Here is a 20025-nt window from a genome sequence, read left to right on the forward strand (position 1 = left end):
AGGTATTCCCCCATTAATATGGAACTTTATACACCCTCTAATATACTCCTCCATAAATATGGAACTTTATACTCTCTCTAAAATACTCCTCCATAAATATGGAACTTTATACTCCCTCTAAGGTACTCCCCCATTAATATGGAACTTTATACTCCCTCTAATATACTCCTCCATAAATATGGAACTTTATACTCTCTCTAAAATACTCCTCCATAAATATGGAACTTTATACTCCCTCTAAAATACTACCCCATAAATATGGATCTTTATACTCTCTCTAAAATACTCCTCCATAAATATGGATCTTTATACTCTCTCTAATATACTCCTCCATAAATATGGAACTTTATACTCTCTCTAAAATACTCCTCCATAAATATGGAACTTTATACTCCCTCTAAAATACTATCCCATAAATATGGATCTTTATACTCCCTCTAAGATACTACCCCATAAATATGGAACTTTATACTCCCTATAAGGTACTACCCCATAAATATGGAACTTTATACTCCCTATAAGATACTACCACATAAATATGGAACTTTATACTCCCTATAAGATAAAGGCCCGTAAATATGGAAATTTAAACTCCCTTTAAAATATTGCTCTATAAATATGGATCTTTATACTCTCTCTAAAATACTCCTCCATAAATATGGATCTTTATACTCTCTCTAATATACTCCTCCATAAATATGGAACTTTATACTCTCTCTAAAATACTCCTCCATAAATATGGAACTTTATACTCCCTCTAAAATACTACCCCATAAATATGGAACTTTATACTCCCTCTAAGATACTACCCCATAAATATGGAACTTTATACTCCCTCTAAGGTACTACCCCATAAATATGGAACTTTATACTCCCTCTAAAATACTCCTCCATAAATATGGAACTTTATACTCCCTCTAAGAATAGTACTACCCCATAAATATGGAACTTTATACTCCCTCTAAGAATAGTACTACCCCATAAATATGGAACTTTATACTCCCTCTAAGATTAGTACTACCTCATAAATATGGAACTTTATACTCCCTCTAAGGTACTACCCCATAAATATGGAACTTTATACTCCCTCTAAGGTACTACCCCATAAATATGGAACTTTATACTCCCTCTAAGGTTCTACCCCATAAATATGGAACTTTATACTCCCTATAAGGTACTACCCCATAAATATGGAACTTTGTACTCCCTATAAGATACTACCCCATACATATGGAACTTTATACTCCCTATAAGATACTATCCCATAAATATGGAACTTTATGCTCCCTATAAGATACTACCCCATAAATATGGAACTTTATACTCCCTCTAAGGTAGTACCCCATAAATATGGAACTTTATACTCCCTATAAGGTACTACCCCATAAATATGGAACTTTATACTCCCTCTAAGGTACTACCCCATAAATATGGAACTTTATACTCCCTCTAAAATACTCCTCCATAAATATGGAACTTTATACTCCCTCTAAGAATAGTACTACCCCATAAATATGGAACTTTATACTCCCTCTAAGATTAGTACTACCTCATAAATATGGAACTTTATACTCCCTCTAAGGTACTACCCCATAAATATGGAACTTTATACTCCCTCTAAGGTACTACCCCATAAATATGGAACTTTATACTCCCTCTAAGGTACTTCCCCATAAATATGGAAATTTATACTCCCTCTAAGGTACTACCCCATAAATATGGAACTTTATACTCCCTCTAAGGTACTACCCCATAAATATGGAACTTTATACTCCCTCTAAGGTACTACCCCATAAATATGGAACTTTATACTCCCTCTAAGGTACTACCCCATAAATATGGAACTTTATACTCCCTCTAAGGTACTACCCCATCATAAATATGGAACTTTATACTCCCTCTAAGGTATTCCCCCATTAATATGGAACTTTATACACCCTCTAATATACTCCTCCATAAATATGGAACTTTATACTCTCTCTAAAATACTCCTCCATAAATATGGAACTTTATACTCCCTCTAAGGTACTCCCCCATTAATATGGAACTTTATACTCCCTCTAATATACTCCTCCATAAATATGGAACTTTATACTCTCTCTAAAATACTCCTCCATAAATATGGAACTTTATACTCCCTCTAAAATACTACCCCATAAATATGGATCTTTATACTCTCTCTAAAATACTCCTCCATAAATATGGATCTTTATACTCTCTCTAATATACTCCTCCATAAATATGGAACTTTATACTCTCTCTAAAATACTCCTCCATAAATATGGAACTTTATACTCCCTCTAAAATACTATCCCATAAATATGGATCTTTATACTCCCTCTAAGATACTACCCCATAAATATGGAACTTTATACTCCCTATAAGGTACTACCCCATAAATATGGAACTTTATACTCCCTATAAGATACTACCACATAAATATGGAACTTTATACTCCCTATAAGATACTATCCCATAAATATGGAACTTTATGCTCCCTATAAGATACTACCCCATAAATATGGAACTTTATACTCCCTCTAAGGTACTACCCCATAAATATGGAACTTTATGCTCCCTATAAGATACTACCCCATACATATGGAACTTTATACTCCCTATAAGATACTATCCCATAAATATGGAACTTTATGCTCCCTACAAGGTACTACCCCATAAATATGGAACTTTATACTCCCTCTAAGGTACTACCCCATAAATATGGAACTTTATACTCCCTCTAAAATACTACTCCATAAATATGGAACTTTATATTCCCTCTAAAATACTCCTCCATAAATATGGAACTTTATACTCTCTCTGAGAATAGTACTACCCCATAAATATGGAACTTTATACTCCCTCTAAGAATAGTACTACCCCATAAATATGGAACTTTATACTCCCTCTAAGATTAGTACTACCTCATAAATATGGAACTTTATACTCCCTCTAAGGTACTACCCCATAAATATGGAAATTTATACTCCCTCTAAGGTACTACCCCAAAAATATGGAACTTTATACTCCCTCTAAGGTACTACCCCATAAATATGGAACTTTATACTCCCTCTAAGGTACTATCCCATCATAAATATGGAACTTTATACTCCCTCTAAGGTACTCCCCCATTAATATGGAAATTTATACTCCCTCTAAGGTACTACCCCATAAATATGGAACTTTATACTCCCTCTAAGGTACTACCCCATCATAAATATGGAACTTTATACTCCCTCTAAGGTATTCCCCCATTAATATGGAACTTTATACACCCTCTAATATACTCCTCCATAAATATGGAACTTTATACTCTCTCTAAAATACTCCTCCATAAATATGGAACTTTATACTCCCTCTAAGGCACTCCCCCATTAATATGGAACTTTATACTCCCTCTAATATACTCCTCCATAAATATGGAACTTTATACTCTCTCTAAAATACTCCTCCATAAATATGGAACTTTATACTCCCTCTAAAATACTACCCCATAAATATGGATCTTTATACTCTCTCTAAAATACTCCTCCATAAATATGGATCTTTATACTCTCTCTAATATACTCCTCCATAAATATGGAACTTTATACTCTCTCTAAAATACTCCTCCATAAATATGGAACTTTATACTCCCTCTAAAATACTATCCCATAAATATGGATCTTTATACTCCCTCTAAGATACTACCCCATAAATATGGAACTTTATACTCCCTATAAGGTACTACCCCATAAATATGGAACTTTATACTCCCTATAAGATACTACCACATAAATATGGAACTTTATACTCCCTATAAGATACTATCCCATAAATATGGAACTTTATGCTCCCTATAAGATACTACCCCATAAATATGGAACTTTATACTCCCTCTAAGGTACTACCCCATAAATATGGAACTTTATGCTCCCTATAAGATACTACCCCATACATATGGAACTTTATACTCCCTATAAGATACTATCCCATAAATATGGAACTTTATGCTCCCTATAAGATACTACCCCATAAATATGGAACTTTATACTCCCTCTAAGGTACTACCCCATAAATATGGAACTTTATACTCCCTCTAAAATACTACTCCATAAATATGGAACTTTATATTCCCTCTAAAATACTCCTCCATAAATATGGAACTTTATACTCTCTCTAAGAATAGTACTACCCCATAAATATGGAACTTTATACTCCCTCTAAGAATAGTACTACCCCATAAATATGGAACTTTATACTCCCTCTAAGATTAGTACTACCTCATAAATATGGAACTTTATACTCCCTCTAAGGTACTACCCCATAAATATGGAAATTTATACTCCCTCTAAGGTACTACCCCAAAAATATGGAACTTTATACTCCCTCTAAGGTACTACCCCATAAATATGGAACTTTATACTCCCTCTAAGGTACTATCCCATCATAAATATGGAACTTTATACTCCCTCTAAGGTACTCCCCCATTAATATGGAACTTTATACTCCCTCTAAGGTACTCCCCCATTAATATGGAACTTTATCTTTACTCTCCCTTTGAGATATATTTTAACTATGAAATAAGTAAAGATAAGTAATACTTGTAAAGAAATTTATAACTAAACCAATCTATATCTTATGTTTCTACGGTGAAACAACAGTTTCCTAACGATAGATGGCGCCATGTGCTCTGTAAATTATAATTTACAAAGAGTTACATAGGCGAGGAATTTTGTAACAAGAGAAATGGAGCGACCGTGTAAACAATAATTCTGATGTAACTTGAAACATCAGTCACCAGATTGCAGAGGGCGTTGCTGTAAATAAATAGAATTTTTAACGTTTATTTTCATATGAAAAATTAAATTAAAAGCTATATATTTATATTTTCTGAAAAATAAAATTTTAATTTTTTATGAAGTAGAAGACTGCTGAGATTATATTTCACATTCTATCAGAGACTATTCTTTCCAATGCAAGCAATTGTGGGATATATCATTGCCACCTAAATTATGACAATGCCCCTGTTATTAGAGATGGCCACAAATATATCTGATTCTTCGAAAAAAAGCGACTTCAGTAGAGAGCGTGGTTCCATATATTGATGGCAAAGGAAGCTAAAATTCAAAATAGCGAAATGATAACGTCGTCAGAGAGCCATTGTAGAATGAAGAGCATTATATTTAGACCACTTATACTCTATTTAGTGCACTTCCGCCTAAATTATTTATCCCATGTAAAAATATTTTTTTAAATTACTGTAATTTGTGTAATTGACCAATTTACAAACGAGCCAATCAACGCCGGAGGTAGTACCGGCCTTTTGGGTCTAAATGTAGATGAACTATCTTGTTTTGATTACGATGATAGCGACATCTGTTGAAAAAAGAGCTTCTTCACGTCGAGCTGACACTTGCTTTAAGATTTACTGAATACTGCCATCAAGATAGACCACATAGAAGGCTAGGCTAGAGTGGCAGGTGCGCATCCTTTTTGGTTTGTTCTTTCGTGTTGTTATTAAAAAGTAGATAGATGGCGGTAGCGTTTCCGTCGGGTAGGAAAAAATTCACAAGCCTGCTAGCGTTCCCCAATAGTGTATTTTTGTCGACGGACCTGGCGCTTTCCCCAGTGCTTCCTTAGTACTCGAAGCTCTCACCAGGTGACACTTGTCTCTACTGTTGAACTTCATTCCCTCCCCAATGAATACCCTCCCTCCTCCCCTCGCAACCTTTACTTCGCGTGTTACATTCATTTCAAAAACGATTACATTGACTCTTTTTGGGCTAGTATGTCACTTTTGGCTTAACTAACATAACAACATTAAATATGACAGTTCCTATTGTTTTAAAGTTTGTGTTCAAACCGAATCTGCCTTCGTCACTGACGCGTCATTGTAGGTAATTATGGAGTTATGGTAGGTAATTATGGAGTATGGTAGGTAATTATGGAGTATGGTAGGTAATTATGGAGTTATGGTAGGTAATTATGGAGTATGGTAGGTAATTATGGAGTTATGGTAGGTAATTATGGAGTTATGGTAGGTAATTATGGAGTTATGGTAGGTAATTATGGAGTTATGGCAGGTAATTAAGGACTTATTGTAGGTAATTATGGATTTATGGTATATAATTATGGACTTATGGTAGGTAATTATAGAGTCCTGGTAGGTCATTATGGACTTATTGTAGTTAATTATAGAGTCCTGGTAGGTAATTATGGACTTATTGTAGTTAATTAGAGACTTATGGTAGGTAACTATGGATTTAGGGTAGGTAATTATGAACTAATGGTAGGTAATTATGGAGTTATGGTAGGTAATTATGAACTTATTTTAGGTAATTATGAACTTATGGTAGGTACTTATGGTATGAAATTTTGGACCTATCCTAAGTAATGAGAGTTTGACGTAAATATATTATCCAAACACCGGTTTGGTCGTCGCGTGTCCTCCTTTACCGAATTGTTTATAATTTAGGCAAATAGAATAACGAGAGGATATGGCCCACTGTGTCAATTTTATCGTTGTGTTTTTACCTTTTCCGCGGTGTCTTTTAAGCAGCAAGTGGCGACCCCTCACGTGATCCGTCGCATTCTGCGGTACAAGGCTGAGAACCCTTCCATCTTCGCCTGGGAGATCCGCGACCTGCTGCGGGCGCAGAGGGTCTGCGACGAGGAGTCCATCCCGAGCGTGTCCTCCATCAACCGCATCCTGCGCAACAGCGGCAACGGCGCCGCCGAAGGAGCGCCACCCGCCGACTCGCAGCCGAGGAGCAGCCACTCTCCCGGCTCCTCCTGCTCCGCCTCCCCCTCCGGCTCCGCCCCCGCCACGGCGTATCTGCTGACGCCGGGACAGGGCGCCGCCAACCGGGGAGCGGCGGCGATGCTCGAAGCGCAACACGCTTTCGAAAACTATCAGGGGGTCGAGATGGACCTCAGTTCCTCCAACGGTGAGTGATTACGGAGATCCTAAAGCAATAGGCGAAACTATAAAGTCCAGGGGGGCGGAAAAGAGGGTAGTCACGTGATTTTGTGGAGAACTGCAGCGCCATCTATCCTAAGAAATACGAACTATTATTCATTTTATTTAGCTAATAATGGTTTAAATTTGGATCGATTCATCTAAATTATATAATTATTATTATTATTTAAATCATTTTGTAATAGAAAGGTGGAAGTTAATTAGCTGTCAGCAGGATCTGGAAGGAATAATTTTTTTTTCTTAATCGTCGCACGGCCAACTATGAACACGAGTTACCGAATCGAAGTTGGCTGTGAAATGGTGATTTTGTTTTCTCATTTTAACAAGTTGGTTAAGACCAAATTTACTTTATAGTTTCGCCTATTGTATTTTTGCAACAGATGTCGCTATTGCGAATTCAAAACAAGATAGTTAAGCTTCATTTTGACCCCAGAGGCGGGACTTATAAGTACCCCTCGCATTGATTGGCTCTTTTGTAAATTTGTCAATAACATAAATTATAGTCATTTTTAACAATATATTTTATATATGATAATTTAGGTTAAAATCTACTAAGAGTATAAGTTGTCTAATTATAACAATTATAAACGCTTCTCTGACGAAATTATCGTTTCGCTATTTTTAATTTTAGTTTTCCTTTGCCATTAATAGATGGCACCACGCTCTCCAGTAAAGCCGTTTTTTCGATGAATCGGATAGATTCATGGCCATCTCTAATAACAAGGGCCTTATCATAGTACAGGAGGCAACGATAGAGCCGACATTTGCTTTAAAGGAAATATGACCTTCCGTGTTTATGATATATCATAAGGTACATAATAACAATAAGTATGTCAATTAGAAAAATATTTTACCAAACTGTTTTTAAAACTATGGCGCAATCTAAGTTTAATTCTCAACATATGCCTAAATTCGGACCTTGGGGAAAAGGTCGATGTCGAAAAAAGTCAGGAAATTAGCATTAAAACAATTGGAGGTTTCATACATATTGCTATTATGTTCCTAATGGGTGTGTCAATGAATTTATCATTTTTGCCACCAGGAGCAATTCTTAAACGAAGTCTAAGGAAGTCTTCATACGTTTATTGTCATATTTTTTCTATTTTGTTACTTGCGATAATAGTCCTAGCTTGTTCAAATTGCCGGATCGATTACTCGCTTCGTTACTGAAGCTAGTTATTTCTAAACGTATTTTCTCTTTACGAGTTTTTTTATACGAAACTTCCGGTTACGCAATCTCTATGCGACAGACTGTCATACTTACATGTGTTATCTTACTTATGTTCAGATGTATAACAGAGAAAACTATAGTTTACGGAATTACAAGCTCTACACTAGGATATGAAATATATAATATAAAGAATTAATTAATTTAATTAGGGCGAATTGTACGTTCAGAAGATTTTTAGCGCTACTCTCAAATCCCACTCGTGCTCTAGCAGTAAACCCCTCCCCCCTAAAAGTGACGTATTTCCACCCCAAGTCTCAGATTAGTAATTTTCTCGCAGTATAAATAAATACTTTATTGATAGCCCTTAGCAAGAATGTATTGAAGTTACTAAGAATATTTCAGCATAGCATTAACCCCTGGTACCATCCTCACAGCTTTTGTGGAGAAAGTTCGTCTGCATTTAGGGCGCATTCAAGGTCATACCATATAGCAAACCTGAATGGGAAAGCAGACGAATTTAAGCTACAAAGGCTGCGAGGATGGGAATCAGAATCCTGTAGTCCAATATTCTTAGTAACTTCAATACATTCTTGCCCTTAGTTAAGGGTCGGGCCAAAGAATATAGACCCCAGGAATCGAAAGAAAAACCGTTAATGTCTCGGCTTCGAGTTGACGGGAGAGCTTCCGGCTAGGCGAATCAATAGAACCGGAAATAAGCCCGTCAACCTAGGTTTGCCTTTGGAGACAAGCAAATTATACTAGATGGAGCTGCAGTTTCCATTCCTGGGGTCTAAATTCTTTGGTCGGGCAGCTCCAGATAGGAATTTAAAGATTGGTCTATTAAGGCTGGTTTTAAAGAGGCCGAAAATGCCGCGACGGTAAGCGTCGATGCCCAAAATCCCCGTCAGACCTAGTATATTTTTTTGGCGTCAACGCTCACCGTTGGGGAGTTTTTTACGAATGAAAACCCGCCCTTAGGCATGCGTTCTACTAGTTAATTATAGCTATTAATGTGAGACAATAAATATGGAACTTTATACTCCCTTTAGTCTTTATACTCCCTTTAATATTTATACTCTCTTTAATATTTATACTCCCTTTAATCTTAATGCTCCCTATAATCTTTATACTCCCTTTAATATTTATACTCCCTTGAATCTTAATGCTAACTTCAATCTTAATGCTCCTTTTAAAATTTATACTCCCTTTAATAATAATGCTCCTTTTAATCTTTATACTCACTTTAATATCAATGCTTCTTTTAATCTTTATTCTACCTTTAATATTTATATTCCCTTTAATCTTAATGCGCCCTTTAATCTATATACTCCCTTTAATCTTAATGCTCCTTTTAATCTTTATACTCCCTTTAATATTAATTCTCCTTTTAATCTTTATACTCCCTTTGATATTTATACTCCCTTTATTCTTAATGCTCAATTTAATCTTTATACTCCCTATAATCTTAATTATCCTTTTAATCTTTTGATCTTTTGATTCTTTTAATCTTAATGCGCCCTTTAATCTATATACTCCCTTTAATCTTAATTCTCCTTTCAATCTTTATACTCCCTTCAATCTTAATACTCCTTTTAATCTTTATACTCCCTTTAATCTTTATACTCCCTTTAATATTTATACTTACTTTAATCTTTATACTCCCTTTAATCTTAATGATCCTTTTAATCTTTATAATCCTTTAATCTCCTTTAATATTAATGCTCCTTTTAATTAATTAATTAATGGCTTCAAAAGTCGCTTGATGACTTAGGCCTAAGGTGGTGCCTTGGGTATTAGCCTAGCTGATTATTATTATTATTATTATTATTATTATTATTATTATTATTATTATTATTATCTTAATGCTCCCTTTAATCTTAATACTCCTTTTAATCTTCATACTCCCTTTAATATTTTTACTCCCTTTAATCTTTACACTCCCTTTAATCTAAATTCCCCTTTAAATCTTTATACTCCCTTTAATCTTTATACTCCCTTTAATCTTTATACTCTTTTTAATCTTTTTACTCCCTCTAATCTTTATACTCCCTTTAACCTTTTTACTCCCTTTAACCTTTTTACTCCCTTTAGTCTTTACACTCCCTTAAATATTTATACTCCCTCTAAACCTAAATCGAAAATTATCTGCTAAAACGTACTATAACGTGTATTTAATGTAACTAGAGCCAGATATCCTAGCTTCCGTTAAAGCTCGTGGTAGAAATGTGAAAAAAATGGGTAACTTTATACTCCTTTTAATTCTTTATCCCAAAAAGTCTTTTAAAACACGAAACGACTTTTTATTAACGTAATTAGCGCCAGTGGTAGAGGTGTGAAGTTACTTAATCCACCACAAATTTTGAATTTTGTACTCCCTTTAATCCTACATCGAAAAATCTTCTGCTTACACGCGCAATTACTTATTATTAACGTATCTGGCGACAATTAAACCCGGTAATCCACCACAAATATGCAACTTTATACTCCCTTTAAAACGGTTGAATATCATTCTAAGGTTTTAACGAGTACTGATTTGCAATAATATTTAGTGTTGTTTTTCTCATTAGGAAAATACGTCCGGAGTCCAGAGGCATTTCGCATCGAGCATTACGGCATCGCGTCGGGTCTTTGCCCGTTCCAAGGAGGCGCCAACGCCGCCGCCGCCGCTCTGGGCCCCCTCAATTCGCAATTCGCGCAAGGCTTCGAGTGCTCGTCGTACGGAGGAGCAGAGCCGAGTTTCGCTTTCCAGCAGCGCCGCTCGGTGGCGGGAATCGGCGGCCGAGATAGCGACGAAGAGGAAACGGCCGACTCGTCGCAATCGTCCGTAGAGCGCCGGGAACTGAGAGGAGACGAGCCGGAGAGCGAAGAAACGGAAACCGGGAAGAACGGGTGCGGGGATGCGGCGGCACCGACGACGGCGAAACGGCCGGGCGCCGCCTACACCATCGCCGAACTGTTGAAGCCGAGGCCTAAGGTTTCGCGTCCTAAGCCCGAACCGTCGCCGCCCAAATGGTTCAGAATCCAAGAGACGCCGGCCAAAGCGACGGCGGCGCCCCACATCGGCGGACGCCGCCAGAGGTCAACCGACGAAGAGGATAATGTCGAGGAAGAAGTAGAGGTCGAAGTGGAAAAGGTCGAAGAAGAGGACCCGGAGGTCAGCGCCTCCGAGCAGATCATCATTCAAGGCTACTCTAGCCGGCTCAACGGCGAACAGACAGAAATCGTAAGTGTGCGCTTATGACGCAGTGTTGCCAGCTTGGAGCAACGAACACAAGGAGAAGGCAGCTAGCCTTTAAACATGCTAACGCAGTGTTGTGTACAAATGTTATTGGACGAGCCTTTACGCTGAACGTTTTACGGGTGGGGGGGGGAGACAATTTCCCAATTTTCCCCTTCCGACGTCAGCAGGCGCTAATGCGTCTAGCCAATTAAAACTGTACACAAGGAAATGCACGCCTTTTGACGGGTTGCGTTCTCCTTGTGTTTGTTGCTAGTAGGTGTAAAAGAGTAAATCGGATTTTGTCATCTGCTAGCCAGAATTTATCTGCAGAAAAGACAACAGGCAGCCATTTTGGAATAATGTTTTTACTCCAACTCAAAACTATTCGCCACCACAGAATCGGAGTAAAATGACGTCATAGCCTTACTCTTCTTACCCTACTCCGAAATCCCAGAAAAAGCGAAAAGAAATCACCTTCTATCGTTAGAAAAACTAATCTTCTAATAGGCGAAACAATAAAGTCCAGGGGGGGCTGAAAATATGGTAGTCATGTGACTTTATGGAGAACCGCAGCGCCATCTATCCTAAGAAATACGAACTATTATTCATTTTATTTTGCTAATAATGGTTTAAATTGGGATCGATTCATCTAATTATTATTATGATTTTAAACTTCTTGTAATAAAAGGTGGAAGTTAATTAGCTGTCTGCAGAATCTGGAAGGAATAATGTTTTTCTTTATCGTCGCACGGCCAACTATGAACACGAGTTACCGAATCGAAGTTTGCTGTGATATGGTAGTCACGCGATTTGGTTTCCCCATTTTAACAAGTTGGTTAAGACCAAATTTACTTTTTTGACTATAGCCTTCGAGCTTAGGAAAAATAGCGCCATCTGTCTTAAAATCCGTCAACTAAATATGTGAAGAAATAGCAGACGACTTTTGAATTTTAAGTTTTACGGTTGAACTTTCAGCTGTTGTGCAGAGGTAATTTTGAACGAGCAGACAGCTTTCATATAAGTAATTTAAAACTCGGTCGGTAGGCGGCGATACTTAATTATGACCAAAACTGTAACTACGCACGAAGCCTATATCAGCAATAAATACATTCTTGATCGTACAAAACGATAGTTATCGTAGATGTTGGCAACGCTATCATCGAACACAGTTATAGAAATAAAGGTAATTTTCAATGAAATATCCACGAAATCAGTGTTACCAAGCCAAACTGTGTCTGCTTTTTAAGAAAATTTAAGTCCAAGGACTAATTAACGCGCAGCATAAGTAACATAACAAATAGAGGTATGACAATTAGCAAAAATTATAACCGAACTGATTTTCATGGTTTAGTTCAGCACAGAGCTCCTTTGTGCTACTCCCTAAAATGCATAGGTGGCATAGTTCCGGCATAGGTCTATTTCCTACTGTAAACGTTGCTACTATAGCGAGTAAACCAAGGAGCGGAATCACTATTTATAAGGCATTGTTGTTTTGTATCAGGCATAGCTCTTCTTGTCGAGATTCGTAGGGATAAATACATTCCACGCCCAACTTTACCTGGTGCGTAAGTCTTGGTGCTGTCCTCTAGGTTGCGTTATAGATGGCCCATAGCATTTTTTAGTATAGGGCGGGGGGGCGCCGCGCGCCCTCGACGCTTGAGCGAAGTGAGTGCGCGTCGCCGTCAGGTGACATTACTCGACGAAGACTTCGATCCCCCCTCGGAATCGCGCGCAAAGACTCCAAACTTGTAGTCGCCCAAGAAAAGCTCAACCTGAATTTCAACTATTTTTTCAATAAACTTACTTTTTATTTGACAATGCAAATTTATTTTAGAACGTGAGTCTCCGAAAACTTTATTAATTTGCATATTAATAGCATTAACAGCACTTGACACTATATTGTAGTTCATTTTAGCTCCTAAGCCTTGGTTGTTCAAACCGGTTTGTTTACTAAAATAATGGCCGTCGTTTTATCGGAAGTAGAGCTAATTGCGCGACGGCATAATCGGCATTTGAGATTCGATTACGTCAAATATGACATCAAATATGACGTCAAATATTACGTAGGGTACGGATGACGCAATATCTGTGAAACAAACCGTTAGTGAAGAAATAGAGCTAGTGGCATACTTATGAGTAATTATGTTACATATGCTATTACCAAATGTAACAAAATAACAATAAGTATAACAATTCGCAAAAAAATATCGATATGATTTTTAGAGTTATTGCGCAATCCAGGTTTAATTTAGCACAGAGCCCCCTAGTGTAAAATATATCCAAGGCTAAATATACTACTACCAAGGAGGATAATACGCTACTCAGTTCACTTGCCAGTCCATTTTAAACGGTGTGCCATACTTGGTTATTATAATTATATTCAATTAAGGGATTTCGTTGATATGCTTTTTTTAAAAACCCAAGAAAATGCAATTTACTTGATTTTGAAACTAAGGCAGCTTACAAGAAATCCACCTTACCTGATACCACTACCAAAGGCTAGAAAAACCTTGTATTTCATTACTAACATTTATTTCTAGTTTAGGCTAGCAATTGAAAGTGCTTAAAATACTCGTCTACGGAGAAGCTGTCGCCATCTATCCGATTAATTTCAAACAATAAATTTAAAATATCGTGGTATTTTGTAATCCTTGCTACTTTAACCAGTAGAAGAAACACGAATTAGTTTTAATCGTAGTACCATAAGTTAATAAATTATTGTCATGAGACACTTTTTATTATTGAACGAACACGGATCCCGATGACAAAAAGAGCGTGAACATTGAAAATTATATTTAATTTTTTTGTTACTTCTGTATAATCAATAATGTACATTTATTTTTACATATTTACTATGTTGAGACAGTTCGGGATCTCCCTGGCACCTAGGAGCAACAAACACAAGGAGAACGCAGCTAGCCTTAAACACGCTAACGAAGGGTTGTGTACGAATTTCATTGGACGAGCGTCACCAGCCTTTACGCTGAACGTTTTACGGGCGGGGGGGAAGACAATTTCCGAATTTTCCCCTTCCGATGGCAGCAGGCGCTCAAGCGTCTAGCCAATGAAAAACGTACACAAGAAAATCCACGACTTTTGACGGGTTGCGTTCTCCTTGTGTGGGGTGTTGTGTTTGTTACTCCTAGCTGGCACGAAAAGGTTATTTATTACGTCGCAGTTATACTAGAAATAAGTTACGATACCGAGCGATAACGGATAGGTACGGTTTGTCGCCTAATATAGTCTGTTTTCTGTATCCAAAGAAAATAATTAATACATAGCTGTTATGTTACTTATGGTAATATTATTTTGTTATTATCAGAAGTTCATTACTAATTGGAACATTCCGTAATTATCAAAAGTTCATTACTAAATGGAATATTATTCCATTTTTATCAGAAGTGCATTACTAATTGGAATGATATTCCGTTATTATCCGAAGCTCATTACTAATAGTAATATTACTTTGTAATTATCAGAAGTTCATTACTAATAGTAATATTATTCCGTTATTATCAGAAGTTCATTACTAATTTTAATGTTATTTCGTTATCAGAAGGTCATTACTAATAGTAATATTATTCCGTTATTATCAGAAGTTCATTACTAATTTTAATGTTATTTCGTTATCAGAAGTTCATTACTTATCTTAATATTATTCCGTTATCAGAAGTTCATTACTTATTTTAATATTATTCCGTTATCAGAAGTTCATTACTAATACGAATATTTTGTTATTATCAGAAGATCATTACTAATATTAATATTATTTTGTTTTTATAAAATTTTGGATATTCGCTTACTTCTGATCTTATCAAAAGTTCATTACCTTCCGCATTATGTTACTTATGGTACTAATATTATTGCGATATTATCTGAAGTTCATAAACTTCCGTTATTATGTTACTTAGGGTACTAATATTATTGCGATATTATCTGAAGTTCATAAAATGGCGTGTATTATATTACTTATATAATATGTAATATTAAGACCACTTAATTTTAAATACAGACGTCCTCGTCCTCGTCGATGGCGGACAACCGATCGTTCTTCAATTTGGTGACCCCGGGAAGATGTTTCATCTTGCCTTCGGCGCAGCAGACGCCCGACCTGAACGCCCGCAGTCCCTCGGCGCCAACGTCCATCAGCGGCACCGTCGCCGCCGCGGCCTTGGCCACTTGCTGGGCTGCCATGGCCGGCTTCCAAAGATTCCCCGCTTCTCTCTCCCAGAACTGCAACTCGCCTCCGCTCTGTCTGTCCGTCCCGAGCGGCTCCGGCGTCTCCTTTTGCGCGCCAAAACCATCTCCCCAAGACGACTCCAATCTCGCCAAATGAAAACGGCGGGAAAAACTCTGATCGTGCCATCTGTGATTTCTTTGTAAATTTTCAATTTTGTGTAAATTAATTTAAGGAGTCGTTTTCCAGAGAGAAGACGACCCGAACAGACAATTATTGTATTTTACCTCGCGTCAATTTTTAAGAATTAGATTTGTAAAAGTAATACCGTACGTTTATAATTGAATAAGTGTGTCAGTTGCTATCTGCCGACTGTTAGTTATCACTGAGCACATACGTGGATAATAAACATAATAATCAGCTAGGCTAATACCCTTGGCACCACCTTAGGCCTAAGTCATCAAGCGACTTTTGAAGCCATTAATTCAGGTGGCCGGGTTACAATGCGTAGGAGGGTGGGGGCAAGCCCTTCATGCCACGCGAGCCAACAGCTCCCTACACTAACTATTACCGGTAACCTAAAGACGTTTTTATGGAAGGGGGAACCGAAGAGCTCGGGGGAAACTATAAATCAGTGGGGAGAGAACTTGTAAACTCAAAGCAGGAGGAGTTGTTCCGAGATTTCATCCAGTGCCACAAGCTGAAATCGAACCCGGCTCCTCTTGCTGTAAGGCGAAAGTGCTAGCCACTCCGCCACCCCAAAAGTATGGCCAAGAATGTATTGAAGTTACTACGAATATTGGACTACAGGGTTCTGATTTCCATCCTCGCAGCCTTTGTAGCTTAAATTCGTCTGCTTTCCCATTCAAGTTTGCTATATGGTATGACCTTGAATGCCTCTTAAATGCAGACGAACTTTCTCCACAAAAGCTGCGAGGATGGTACCAGGGGTTAATGCTATGCTGAAATATTCTTAGTAACTTCAATACATTCTTGGTATGGCACAGAATGAATTCGGTTAATGATAGTCTGTCGTGGAGTGGTTGCGAAATAGGAAGTTTCCGAACAGGAAAATCGTCCCTTCCTACTCTTTGCGTTGGCAAAATAGTTGCTTAGTTTGTTGGCGAGAAATACGAGCCAGTGTTTATAATAGTTATTTTTATCTTCCGATTCAAAAATGCATCATTATTTTCCAAAAGTAAGCGTTATTTAGACCTTTGAAAGATTTTCAATTTTCAATAGGCCTTGGCTAGTCCATCGAAAAGGCTACCGGTGGACCGGCGGCGATTTTCCGTACTTCCTCCAAATACTAGGAGCAGTTAGCGGAGAGTTGTCAGTCCGTCGGTACGTAATTTTTTACGTTGTCATTGGTGAAACAGACTATCATTAAAAAATGCATTGAGTGAATAGAAAGTGTCATACTTATGTTTATTATCCACTTATGCTGAAAGTCATTTTGTCAAACCAAGTCATTGGCCGATTAATCTATACATTTCAGCCTTGAATATCGAACTGCATTTAGCAATTTGTACTCAGGCACTAAGATAGGAGGGGTTTCGTTATTTATGACGTTGGCAAAGTTTTGAAATTTAGCTAGTTTTGTTGCTAAAGTTTTGTTCGTAAAATTTTAATACGCATCTTTTGGATTGAACTAAAACAGCTAAAAATATTAACAACAAATATTAGAATAATAATACTTTATTGTCGAAGACAAGAATAACATAAAACAAAATAAAATAATACAAAACAAGATTATCAATACCAACACAAGAATTAGATATAGAGAAAAAATATAAAAACAATATTAGAAAGAATAATGATATAGTTTGATATTCATGGTTAAAATGAATATATTCATGATTAGACCTGAGATCCAAGGCGTAGGACCGGAGTGTGATAATTAACTGTTAAAATGCCTATTTTTATCTCTAATGACCTCAATTTTACATCAGCCTATAGTAATTATTTCAATTGACACACTTATGGAACCTCATTACTAACTTATGGCAATACCACCGCGTAGCTTCGGCCATGGCCGCCATTTTGTTTCTGTTTTGATTTTCTCTCTGCGGGAAAGACGTGGGTGACGTCATGCGGCGTAGCAGTGGTCGTACCCTATTATTGTTAAAGGAAAGCGAACATCCGTTGTTGAAGTGAATCCTGTCATAGCAGATAAAATCAAAGTGCCATCTCTCGAGAAACAGATGAACCATTATATAGCAGACGACGGTATTTCCCGAGAGCTTCGTTCAAATGTTTTTTCGCAGCGCCATCTGTAGCCGGACATAGTCGACAAAAAAGTAGCTATGACGCAAAAAGGTGGGATTGGTCTATGGAAACTCCGTTGTTGCTGTTCCTGTTTGTATATCTTGCCAAAGTAATAAAATTTAAAGTTGTAAATATTTATCGTTAGATAAACTATACCGAATGCAGCACATCTACAATCATAAAAGATAAATGCTTAGTACCATGATTATCGAACTGCATTAGGTAGTCTAACCTCAGTCGCTAGGATGGGAGGGGCTTAGTTATTATGACGTTGGTCACGCGCCGCCGCTCAAAAATTTATCGAAGGGAAACCTTGGCAACGATTTGAAACTTAACTAACTTTCAATGACAAGGCTTAGCGCGAAATTTGCTTCATAAAATTTTAATACACATCTTTCTGATTGAACGAAAATAGGTAAGAATATTAATAATAAATTCCTTTATTTATGATTATCAAGTAATTTTGTTAAAGTACCGGTATTTTCTAAGAATCAAGAGTCATTTTCTTTGCCAGGTAGCTTTTTTTTGACATATTAAAGCTTAATAAAAACACGACTTTCTGTTTACAGGTGAAAGTTTCCATTATTTCAACCAGCATTATATAAACAGTAACTTGCAGGTCCTGGTTCTCGGAAATATTTCTTCTTGGCGATTTCCTTGAAGATGTTTTATTGAAGCATCTATTTAAGCCAATTGATTATTTTTCCATAATTATTTAAGGGCCACAATATCGGTCCGAATTTTAGGTATAATTTTTTTATGCTCTATTTCCGAAATTCAAACGATTCAATCAGTTGTACTTTCAACATTTCTCAACAGGTTACAACTTGTTTTTAATAGTTAAATTTGACACGAAGTGAGCGTTAATCAATGAGGTAGAATAAATGAGACCCATTTTATTTGAGTCGGAGAATTAGGCTTAAGTTTCAACTTTATCCAATTGTGTTGGCGCCATCTGTTACTATAAGCAGACACTTTTTCAAAATATGTTAAGGCTGAAGAATTAGGACCTCGGTCCGAAAGCTCCCGAGTGATTTTAATTAAAATAAACCATGAAGTAGCAGATCTTTTGTTTTTAAAAATTATTAATTTAGTCAACCATGGTCATAAAAGAAAATATTTATAATGTTAAGGTTTAGTTTTCCAATAACACGATAGATGGCGCTAGCACGATTTGATTAAGTTCATTTACTAGGCCTAAAGGTAGATGCACACATAGCATTCGCGCGCGATATTTCGCTTGCAAATCGCGTCTCGTCGCGTGACTTAAATAGAATGGAAGTCATGGCGCATGGGCGCGTGCGCGAAAATTCGCAGGCGAAATCGCTTGCGAACCGTATGTGTGTTTGAGCCTTTACTCTCCAACTCAAAAAATACTGTCCCGCGAAACGGTAGGTCCTGGAAGGCGGATTTGGATCTCTATTTATTCTACCTTATTGGCCTTAGTTGACCATAGTGGCATTGGTCAACGCAAAAAATGTTCGTTAGCCTAACGCAACTCTTTAGCGTGTTTTACACTGTTTTATGATCACGTAAACTGGGATTTCTAATGGTCAGGGAAAACAGGGAATTATAAAATAGGCGTAAAAGGTTAGGGTACAGTCAGTAAATTTCTTTTAATCTTGAAAATGTATGAAAGTAATTTTCCTGTCGTTCTGTCGACTATTATTCGAAAAGGCGGGACCTCAACTCCCACCAGAGAAAAACATACTGCATCTTACCAAGAAAGTTTCAAGTTAAACAAAATCTCCTATTCATCTACCTAGATTTGTCAACTCGAACACATTTCTAAATGAGTGGGGTGGCGGAGTGGCTAGCACTTTCGCCTCGCAGCAAGAGGAGCCGGGTTCGAGCCCAGCTTGTGGCACTGGGTGAAAGCTCGGAACTACTCCTTAAGCAGGGCTTGCCACCACCCTCCTACGCATTGTAACCCGGCCACCTGAATTAAAAGGCTTCAAAAGTCGCTTGATGACTTAGGCCTAAGGTGGTGCCTTGGGTATTAGCCTAGCTGATTATTATTATTATTTATTATTAATTAATTTTACCAAATTAACTATTAATTTAAAAATTACCAAAATTATTTCAAGCACTAGAGGAGAGTTTGATCTATACAGAAAAATTCATTTTGAAAGAATTTCTATAAATCCATAGAAATTTGACTCGAATTAGAAAGTATAATTTTTTAATTGATCTCAGTACTCTTTTCCCTTAAGGGCAAATAAAAAAGA

The 20025-nt window shown here is 37.1% G+C and overlaps 1 protein-coding gene across 1 annotated transcript in view; it reads left to right on the forward strand.

The window, feature by feature from the left end:
• The window catches only part of LOC149968963 (uncharacterized), a 33898-nt gene extending 18112 nt beyond the window's left edge, over positions 1-15786 (forward strand). The window contains exons 3-5 of the mRNA XM_090169673.1: positions 6542-6929; positions 10700-11355; positions 15365-15786. Coding sequence (XP_090025799.1) covers positions 6542-6929; positions 10700-11355; positions 15365-15688 — 1368 coding nt within the window. The 3' untranslated portion in view covers positions 15689-15786. The remainder of the gene's footprint in view (positions 1-6541; positions 6930-10699; positions 11356-15364) is intronic.
• The last annotated feature ends 4239 nt before the right edge of the window (positions 15787-20025 follow it).

Source organism: Leiobunum rupestre, chromosome 1 (assembly GCF_980474605.1).
Source record: "Leiobunum rupestre chromosome 1, qqLeiRupe1.1.hap1, whole genome shotgun sequence".
NCBI classification, from domain to species: domain Eukaryota; kingdom Metazoa; phylum Arthropoda; class Arachnida; order Opiliones; family Sclerosomatidae; genus Leiobunum; species Leiobunum rupestre.